Source organism: Panicum virgatum, chromosome 4N (assembly GCF_016808335.1).
Source record: "Panicum virgatum strain AP13 chromosome 4N, P.virgatum_v5, whole genome shotgun sequence".
NCBI classification, from domain to species: Eukaryota; Viridiplantae; Streptophyta; class Magnoliopsida; order Poales; family Poaceae; genus Panicum; species Panicum virgatum.
Window position 1 is genome coordinate 2,877,164 of NC_053148.1, and position 9,746 is coordinate 2,886,909.

Below are 9,746 nucleotides of genomic sequence, written 5' to 3' on the forward strand. Positions count from 1 at the left end.
GGAATGGAACTTTTTCCGCATGTTTTTTTTCCAAGCGAACAGTCATGTACGATGAAGCTCCAGCAAATAAAGGATACATCCATGACTAGTATTTCATTAGCACGATAGATGTTACTGAGACAGAGTAATAGTACACGGCATGGACGCAGTGGCGGATGCAGAATTAGAGGCAAGGGGGGCTGAAACAATAGAGATGTTGATTTATGTGAAGATTTAATGGTGATTTGGAGGTCTTGCTACAGTGTTTTACGTGTAATTAAGGGAGGTTAGGGGGGCTTGAGCCCCCCTCCTGTATCCGCCCCTGCATGGACGCATATACTCAAAGACTACGCTTGCCACACTGCAGAAGCTTCCCATGCCAATAAGCTTAGAGCCCGCAGCTACCTGCCGGTCTGCGCTGCAGGGGCCAGCTTATTATTGCATCAAGCATACACAGTATACATGTGTAGTGTTGATCAGGCTAGAGCGCAGGGCAGCACGGGTGTTTGCTTGCGAGCCGATCAGGGCCTAAAGAAGGCCGGGTGGGGACGGCCGGTGCCCTGGTAGGAGGTGTTCCTGAGGTGCTCGGGGGCGTTCTCGAACGAGTGCCGCCTCGCCAGCGACAGGATCTTCTTGTCGGCGGCGATGAAGTAGGCCATCCCGGCGACTGATGCACACAGAGTTCAGTTGTCGTTCATCAGTAACTCGTGTTCAGTCGAAGACAGGATTGTTGGATCTGTTGATCAGGTGTACCGTACCAGTGGAGATGATGAGTGCCTGGCCGGTGGGGTTGATGTTGGCCTTCGCCCATGGCAGCATCCGCACGCTCGCCAGCTGAAGGAGAGGAGACAGCGTAAGGATGTATTGTTACATACAGGAGACAATAAGCATCCTCACGGTTGCATCTGATGAGGAGGAGAAATTGTTGCATTGGTATGGAAATGAACTCACAGTTGGAATCGCAGAGGCAATGGTTGCCACAGCTGCCGCCTTAGTTCCTGCAATGGTTGCCTCTGCAGACATGGAATTGATCAAGCGTCAGTCAGTGTGCATGTATAGCTTCAAGGCAGCAGATTCTTTAGTCTTTAGCAAACCGCAAAAAGAAAAGGAAAAAAATATTCAACTAACCGTATTGTATATGTGTTTGCACTGTGCATCGATCAGTGGGTACCTCGCGAGCAGCGCTTGGCCATGGCGAGCTTCTGGTCCAGGGAGGCACGGCTCACAGTCGACATGATCTTGCTCTCGTGCAGGCACTGTGAGATAATAAGCTCTGAAAGATCGGCTGAAGGCTAAATCTCTATAGGAAATGAAGGAGATCGATATGGGATGCAAGAAGAGGCAGGCTGTGTTTAGATGAGGTGAAAAGGGGAGAAAAAGTCACATCAATCACTGTAGCATACTGTATCACTTTTCGTTTGTTTGTGGTAAATATTGTCCTACCATGACCTAACTAGGCTCAAAAGATTCGTCTCGCAACGTACATCAAAACTATGCAATTAGTTTTTTTATTTAACTACATTTAGTACTCCATGCATGTGTTATTTGCTATATTTAATATATCGATGTGATAGGAGATGTGATGGATGTGATGGAAAGTTTGGAAATTTGGTGTGAACTAAACACACCCGCAGTGGAGGCTGTGGATTTATAGGGAGCGCCGGCCATGGACGCGAGAGGATCGGCGGAAGGCGGCGGCGAGAAGCGGCGGGCGCGGCGGACGTGGTTTTGGGCGGAAGGGAACCCATGTGTGAGCGTGACCTTGGCTCGCAGAAACACACCGATCAGTTGCAATCCACTGAACACTAGCTAGGCTGCAGACAGACAGTGCTTGCCAGCATGTGGGTGGTACGGTTAGTGAGTGCCTTTTTAAGCCTATCGATCGGTTACTTGTCAAGCAACCGGCCTTTCCTTTCTGCTTTGGATGGAGCTCGATCCTCAAGAGACAAGGTTAGTGAGTGCCTTTTTAAGCCTAAAAAATTAGCAATACCATGTGTGCAGCGCAGGTCGGTTTATTAGAGAAACCCATAGATAATCGTGGAGTGATGTGGGTAGGTGCTATGTTATGTGCTAGTACCCAACAACGGTCAAAAAGGTTACCAACCTGACAACACAACAACTACTGTGAGGGCGTCCGCAACGCAACAAGCAAAAGCAAATCGCCGGCTGACAGGAATAAAAAAAAGAAAAAAAAGTATGAGCCCCACAGCATAGGCAAGAGTGGGTCTGGGCACTGGGCAGCAGAGAGAATACGATTACTCGGGACGTGTGCGAGCTAGGCGAGGAACTCGTCGCTAGCTATTCAGCTTTTGATGTTCTCCCTCCTTCCTCCACATCACGAAATAGCTAGCAAAAAGTTCCTCATTGCGGATGCCCTGAGTCTGAGGCAGCCATGAACGCGCGTCAACAGGCAGCAGGGTGAAGCCTTTGACACTACTGCTGGCCTGCTGCGTACCAATGCTAATAGTCACTGGTCTCGAGTTGAACAAATGGCAAGCGCCTGCAGTTTTAAGTTCTGTGACGTGATGTAACTACTGCTGTGAAACTGTACTTTCCAAGTTTTAACAGTGATGTAACTACGCTGTGGCAGTGTTTGGTTAGGATTTCATGGAATTTTTTTCACCGCTAATTTAGAGTATTAAATAAAGTCTAATTACAAAACCATCTTCACAGTCGCCTGTAAATCGCGAGACGAATCTAATGAGGTCTTTGACCGCGTGATTAGAAGATAATTACTGTATCATCACTGTAGCAAATCATCAATTAATTACCGTCATTAGATTTGTATCGAAAAATTACACTTATCCTTAAAAAAGTTTTGCAAATAAACTTCATTTAGTACTCCATGCATACGAGATTCTTTTTTCGGGAAACGTAGCAGAAAAAATCCTGTAGTAACCAAACACGGCCTGTGGAAGAGAAGGAAGGAAGCGCAGGTAGAAACACCAAAAAGAGATTTATCTGAAGATGGCGGTCTGGTGCGGGCATAACCTCAGTTTTAGGGAGCGGAATCAGATGAGAGTGGCGCTCCCAGTTTTCGGCTAGGCAGGCAGCAACAGAAACCGCAGACGTCGGTATGGTCCGTGGGCCCCACAAAAAGCTGTGCCAATAGCTTTTCTCTGCTGTGGTTTTCTGGGTTTTCAGATCTGGTTTTCCTATGTAGTACCAAGACTGTGGGCTTCATCCACTGTTTCTCGAAAATAGTAATTCTATAAGAACAAAGCTGAAAATAAATCCATATTCTTTTGCCTCCGGACTCAATGATTCATCATCCGTGTTTAATATTCTACTCCCTCCGTTCTAAATTATAAGTCATTCTAAAAATCTTGGAGAGTCAAAGTTTTTCAAATTTGACCAAATTTATATAACAAAATAATAATATTTATGATACCAATTAAGTATCACTAGTCTATCAACCCGTGTTACCGCACGGGCTAATTAGAATTAATATAAGAAAAATATTGATAATTACAATTATCTATGTTACGCTCTTTTTCATCTAGTAAATATTCTAGCACATACTCTAAATATATATTTTTATTATCTAGTTAAAATAGATTTCATTTTGCATCACACCTCCATATGTATTTGATATATATTTAGTTGAACTATTTGTTTGTAAATTGATATTCTTATCTCTTCCATCATACGAATATATGGTGACATATTCATTATCTAGTTACAACATATTTCATTTTGCATCACACCTCCATATGTATTTGATATATATTTAGTTGTACTATTTGATATTCTTATCTCTTCCATCATATGAATATATGGTGACATATATCGTGGTTAGTATTTTTATATAAACAATAATAAAAAATATATTAATAATGTATAAATAGTAATTTCGAATTTTATATTGGTGTACTTTAATATTTTATTATAAATTATAAAATTTAGATTCAGGTTTAGAAGTAATTTAACCTGTAATAATAATGAAATAATTAGATAATTTATATGCAAATTTAGAGAGGTATTTGTATTATTTTTCTAATGGCATATGTGGGTAATTTACACAAAGATTAGGGTTACTTTAGATTATTTTTATAATGGCAGAGGTGGGTAATTTATATACAAGTTTAGGGGGTTACTTTAGTCTATTTTCATAATGGCAGAGGTGGGTAATTTATTAGAAAAGATAATAGATCCGATGATTATTATAATTAGAGTTGTTGGATTGATGACTGGATGTTTCTGATTTTTGTGAGAATTTATAGGATTTCTCTATTTTTTAGAGTATCCACCTAGGATCATAGGTGGCTTCTTGTGGAGGCTCCTTTGGAGCCTCCAATTAGTAATAGTAAGATTAGATTCTTTGTTAGCTATATTTTCATAGTATACATATTTGATGTTATAAATCTTTGTGTTTCTTTCTATAATTTTGGTCAAACTTTGAAATGATTTGACTCTCCAAAATTCTTGAAATGACTTATAATTTAAAACGGAGAGAGTAACCGAGAAATAAAAAGCACCCCAGCGCCCAGCCCCTACATGATGCTAAGGTAGTGGGGAGATATACGAGGAAGGTATGGATGAAGTAAGTCTATGTGTCCCCTATAGCAAGCCACACATGTTTTGGAAAATGGCAACCTCAAATGTGAAGAGAGGTTCTGAGCTAAGGCAGATCAAAATCCAAAAAGATTTCCTCATTTCAAACCTTTCTTAAGAATTTAGGATATCGAAAATGTTGTCTAACAAAAGTAAGTTATAAATATATTAATCGTGCCCGAAAAGCATTTCTGTACGACTCATTAGCACTCTAGGTTCATAAACTTTTTTATGATTTTTTTCCTAAATGGTTTGAGAAATATTTCCGTTTTTTTTGGAAAGCATTTTGTAAAAACTAGGCGTATAGCCCGCGCATTTGCGCGGTTAGTATTGAAAATTTACAAATTTGCATGTCGTTCTATCTTTACTTAAAAATTATATTTTTTTAGTCATACATCACCCTGTTCATTATAGTAAATTATGTCTTATTGTTTGTTAAAACAATTCAAATATGATCTACCTATACTAACAATTTGATTTATTGAGCTTTAATAATATTATGCATATAATTATTCTTATTTTTGTTTTATTTTGATTGATTGTTGTTAGTTTTAGTTTTCATTAATAGTAATTGATACATAGCTAAATGATATTTTATATTTAATTTTTCATAATGGCATTGGTTGGTGATTTTTAATTAGACACAGGGGTATTTTAGGATAATTTTTATTATAATGACAGTGGTGTGTAATTTTTATTTTTTTTATTTTTCTCCGATTATTGTGGAAATTTCTAAGCAATGAGAGCGAACGTGGAGGCTCCGTTTGTTGGCCAAATAATAAGATAATAGATGTTTTTTTTAAAAAAACTGACTTTCTTGTTTTCTCCACGGTTGGTGCATGAAAATGTTTGCATAACTCTAGGCAGCCTCTTCAGAAAATCAGAAAAGAAAAGAAGTGGAAGAATGGCGGAATATTTGCCCTGGTGAATCTGTCTCTTACCGCGTGAAGGTAACCACATGCTATCGGAACCGAAACTTCATACATTTTTTTACCTTCACCACGAGTTGGTCTGAGTTGGCATATAACAACATAATGCAAACATGTAACCATGCATGGTGGTATATACATGTACCATTTCAGTGTTGGTCAGTACCGTAAGACCAAGTTGCATTCCTTTTCAATTGGAGCAGCAGTAGTACAAACTAATTACAGTGGCCCATTGAAGTACTATACCATTACATCGATGATATTGGCGAGCTAATAGTAGTAGTTTAATTTATTCGGACATCGACGGCACAGAGTACAGCAACTTCCAAGAGGGCCATCTCGCCAGATTCCTCATCATGGCCTGAAGAAAGCCGGGTGTGGGCGGCCGGCACCCTGGTAGGAGGTGTTCTTGAGGTGGTCGGGAGCTTCCTCGAACGAGTGCCTTCTCGCCAGTGACAGAATCTTCTTGTCAGCGGCGATGAAGTATGCCATCCCAGCAACTGAAAGCAACAAACGAATGGGTCAGATAGATTCTGTATACACCGATGATGGTCGAGTCAACCACTCAGCCTCTGTCAAGAAGCGATCGAGCAAGAAAGATGCAGTACACACACCTGTGGAGATGATGAGGGCCTGGCCGGTGGGGTTGATGTTGGCCTTAGCCCACGGCAGCATCCGCACGCTCGCCAGCTGAACAATGGATAACCAGAGCGAAACGGTAGGTTAGCTATCAGGCTACAATGCTGTCCATGTTGAGTTCTTGACTCTTGAGGTGAACGTACAGATCGAGGTGGTGATGGAAACTACTCACCGTTGGGATGGCGGAGGCGATGGTGGCCACGGCTGCCGCCTTAGCTCCTGCAAGGGTCGCTTCTGCGCGCAGAGATGCAAAGCGTCAGTGCACACAGCTTAATTACAGTACAGACAGGCTTGTGTTCAAGAACCACTCTGAAGTGTATGTGCCTGAACACAGTGCAGTAGTGCTGTGAGTGTCAGTAGCCAGGTACCTCGCGAGCAGCGCTTGGCGAGGGCGAGCTTCTGGTCAAGGGACGCACGGCTCACAGTCGACATCGTTGATGCTGTGTGGTAAGCAAAGAAGCGCGAGATTGGCTGGTAAATCGCTAGGAAACGAAGCAGCTCTGCTGCCGGTGACGAGTGGCACTGCAAACTGAGAGAAGAGAGGTGAGGGCGATGGATGATGGGTTGCAGAGACGCTGGGGTGGCCGCCGGGATTTTATAGGCAGCTCCGGCGACGCCAAACGATCGGCGGACGGGGAGAAGCGGCGGGCGGGCGCGGACATGGTTTTTGGGCGGGCGCAACGGAACCGATGGCAGGGTCAGTTTGGCCGGCGCGGATGGTTCCTCCGGCTCCGGGTAGGTGCAGTTCACCTCACCTCCTCGTTGCATCGAGATCATGTCCCTATCCTATCCATCCGTAGCTTTGCAGAAAGAGACAGGCGGGGCCTGCCGGCATGTGCCCGGGGTCGCACAGCACAGGGACTCACCTCGCTTCACTGGTACTGGTACTGGTACTGGTCCTTGTCTTTTTTTTTTTAGTGACCAAAGGCCGTCGATTCAGATGAACGGCTTTGGACTTGGAGTGTTCGATCCGATCCTCCAGAAACTGGATTAGTGGTGACTCATTAACTTGTTAAGCCTAACCATGCATGTGACGATGTGCTCATGTGCAGGTCAGTTTACATGAATCCGGGGAACGATGACCATGGCTGTGACTGGGGCGTGGCCTGTGGGTACCAGGTTCCGGCAGCACCTGTGTGCTACTCAGGAGTCGAACGAGCACCAACCACAACCACTAAAGACGTCACACAAATTCACACAAAGTCACTGGGCTAGCTAAAACGTTTGGCAGGGACGCAAGGTGAACGTAAGTTTGACGGTGAGGTAACTAACTAACTACGCTGTAAATTTGTACACGTGCAGAGCATGCATGAGAGCGTACGCGCACAAGAGAAAAGGGAGGGAGGGAGGAAGAAGCAAGCGTTTCCCAGCACGAAAAGTGCCTTTTCATTTTCAGTTTGGGTGGCGCTCCCAGTTTTCGGCTAGTCAGCCACATCCCAGAAACCGCGGACGTCGCGGCGTCTCGCTCCGTGGGCTGCAGATCTGCAGCGCCCCCACGAAAAGAAATACGGGGCAGCTTATCTCATTTTCAAATCTCTTGTCTTGCTACGTGGTATCAGTAACAGACTGACAGCAATATAGCCTCGGCCACGGTTTAGGTATCCCACAAAATAATATTTTTGCCAAGGACAAAGCTGTACATGAACTTGCTCCAATCTCTCTCTTTTTGCATCCGGAATATCAACTGTGTTTAAATAATTTTTAATATAAGAAATAAATTGCCACAGCTTGGTCACTATTGTGATGTACATACAGTTACATTGTTGGTTATTACACTACTTAAGCAAAAGAAGTTACTTTCTGTTTATCCATACTTGTGCTAGTTTGTGCAAGCGGAATGCATCAAGGGACCCTAGCAAATCTTTAAATGTTGGGTCGTTTTTCTAATAAAATTGGAGCATTTTCTCATAAATTAGAATATTTTATTAGTTGTAACAGTTTTTTTTGAACTTGAAACAATTTTTCACATGAAGCTGAAATAATTTTTTTCCATCATATAATAATTTCTAATGAACACGAAACATTTGTTTTCTATAAATAAAAAATGTTATGCGTTAATAAAAATATTGTTCCTGAGAAAAATATCATGTAACCATATTCTAATATGCCCATTCTTTAAATATTTGAGAAAAAAGTATCATATCTAACCTAGCTAAAAGTCTGCGTTGATAAGAAGACGTGTACACTTCACTTATACTACTTCTCAACAAGCAGCTTCCCTTTTCTGTTTCAAAAAAAAAAACAGCTTCACTTTTCAGCTCCAAGATCCCTCCAACGTCAATTATTCAACCTTCGGATCTATTTTTTTTCTAATCGTAACCGTAGATTTGTGAAGAATGATACGCTGATGTGTGCTGCTTCTCAAATATATCTATTATACGGATAAAAAAACGTAGTTCAGGATCGAGAAACACAAAAGTACAATACTTTTTACGACGATATACTGCTTGATTATACAGTGTTTGGAGCACAGCTGATACAAACTAAATGGTCCAAGTCTCTGCGCACATCGTCGAACGATTTGCCGTTGTTGACAAAGTAGTTTATTCATCAACTCCAACAGTAGCGGTGCAGCTGGATCATGGCCTGAAGAAAGCAGGGTGCGGCCTGCCGGCGCCCTGGAAGGAGGTGTTCTTGAGGTGCTCGGGCGCGTCCTCGTACGAGTGGCGCCTCGCCAGCGACAGGATCTTCTTGTCGGCCGCGATGAAGTAGGCCATCCCGGCGACTGCACACAGAGTTCAGTTGTCGTTCATCAGTAACTCGTGTCCAGTCGAAGACAGGATTGTTGGATCAGCAGTATGTACCTGTGGAGATGATGAGTGCCTGGCCGGTGGGGTTGATGTTGGCCTTCGCCCATGGCAGCATCCGCACGCTCGCAATCTGAACGTAGAAGAGGATAGCGAATTGGTATTGTGTAAGATACAGGGTACTGCTATTCAGGATGGCACGATGAACAGGAAGAGGGAGATGGAACCCACCGTGGGAATTGCAGAGGCGATGGTGGCTACAGCTGCAGCCTTAGCCCCTGCGAGGGTGGCCTCTGCAGACACACACACATACACATGCATGGTGAGTACAAGCGTGAGCTCAGAAAGAATCAATGGTGAGTTCATAAGAGAAGCTCAGATAACAACATCAGAATTAAGACGATTGTGAGGTAGTGCAGGTGCATGGACGTGTACCTCGCGAGCATCGCTTGGCGAGGGCAAGCTTCTGCTCGAGGGATGCACGGCTCACCGTCGACATGGTCTTGCTCTTCTGCTAGGGAAGAAGAAGGAAGCAGCTAGATCGATGATGGGCGAGTAGAGAGTGAGCTAGTAGCGAGAACGATGGGTTGCTGTTGGTTGCAAGGAGATGCAGGGGAGGCTGAGAATTTATAGGGCGCAGCATCAGAGGATCGGCGGGCGCGGGGACCTGGTTTTGGGCGAAACCGTGTGTGCCTGTTTCCTATCCACTCGCGGCTTGCAGACACAGAGGCTGGTGCGTGCATCATGGGACTCGATCCACCTGCTACTTTACTACTACCAGTACGAGCACTTATCACCGGCCAAGAGTACTAAAAACGTTAAAGAAAAAAAGAAACCCATGCGAACTAACTATAGATTCCCAATGACAAGGGTAATCTATCACGTGTGCTGTTCTTTA

General features: G+C 43.5%; 3 protein-coding genes across 3 annotated transcripts; all 3 read right to left on the reverse strand.

Moving 5' to 3' along the window:
* Positions 1–285: 285 nt before the first annotated feature.
* Positions 286–1,353, reverse strand: LOC120670537 (early nodulin-93-like). Its single transcript, XM_039950656.1, has 4 exons — positions 1,151–1,353; positions 931–992; positions 738–813; positions 286–646 (listed from the first exon to the last, which is right to left on the reverse strand). The coding sequence occupies exons 1-4, from the start codon at positions 1,212–1,214 to the stop codon at positions 501–503; spliced, it is 348 nt and encodes a 115-aa protein (XP_039806590.1). The 5' UTR covers positions 1,215–1,353; the 3' UTR covers positions 286–500.
* A 4,256-nt stretch (positions 1,354–5,609) lies between these two features.
* Positions 5,610–6,854, reverse strand: LOC120671170 (early nodulin-93-like). The gene is made up of 4 exons (XM_039951447.1): positions 6,470–6,854; positions 6,274–6,335; positions 6,077–6,152; positions 5,610–5,962 (listed from the first exon to the last, which is right to left on the reverse strand). Exons 1-4 carry the CDS (start codon positions 6,531–6,533, stop codon positions 5,817–5,819), a joined length of 348 nt encoding a protein of 115 aa, XP_039807381.1. The 5' UTR covers positions 6,534–6,854; the 3' UTR covers positions 5,610–5,816.
* Positions 6,855–8,451: 1,597 nt separating this feature from the next.
* LOC120671171 (early nodulin-93-like) lies at positions 8,452–9,468 on the reverse strand. Its single transcript, XM_039951449.1, has 4 exons — positions 9,284–9,468; positions 9,080–9,141; positions 8,906–8,981; positions 8,452–8,826 (listed from the first exon to the last, which is right to left on the reverse strand). Exons 1-4 carry the CDS (start codon positions 9,345–9,347, stop codon positions 8,681–8,683), a joined length of 348 nt encoding a protein of 115 aa, XP_039807383.1. The 5' UTR covers positions 9,348–9,468; the 3' UTR covers positions 8,452–8,680.
* Between the last annotated feature and the right edge of the window lie 278 nt (positions 9,469–9,746).

Coding starts and splice junctions, on each gene's coding strand:
- LOC120670537 (XM_039950656.1), bottom strand. CDS start 1,214: ATGTCGACTGTGAGCCGTGCCTCCCTGGACCAGAAGCTCGCCATGGCC. Junction 993..1,150: donor GGCCAAGCGCTGCTCGCGAG/GTACCCACTGAT, acceptor CCATGTCTGCAG/AGGCAACCATTGCAGGAACT. Junction 647..737: donor GGCACTCATCATCTCCACTG/GTACGGTACACC, acceptor TGTGTGCATCAG/TCGCCGGGATGGCCTACTTC.
- LOC120671170 (XM_039951447.1), bottom strand. CDS start 6,533: ATGTCGACTGTGAGCCGTGCGTCCCTTGACCAGAAGCTCGCCCTCGCC. Junction 6,153..6,273: donor TCGCCTCCGCCATCCCAACG/GTGAGTAGTTTC, acceptor TCCATTGTTCAG/CTGGCGAGCGTGCGGATGCT. Junction 5,963..6,076: donor GGCCCTCATCATCTCCACAG/GTGTGTGTACTG, acceptor TGTTGCTTTCAG/TTGCTGGGATGGCATACTTC.
- LOC120671171 (XM_039951449.1), bottom strand. CDS start 9,347: ATGTCGACGGTGAGCCGTGCATCCCTCGAGCAGAAGCTTGCCCTCGCC. Junction 9,142..9,283: donor CGCCAAGCGATGCTCGCGAG/GTACACGTCCAT, acceptor GTGTGTCTGCAG/AGGCCACCCTCGCAGGGGCT. Junction 8,982..9,079: donor TCGCCTCTGCAATTCCCACG/GTGGGTTCCATC, acceptor TTCTACGTTCAG/ATTGCGAGCGTGCGGATGCT.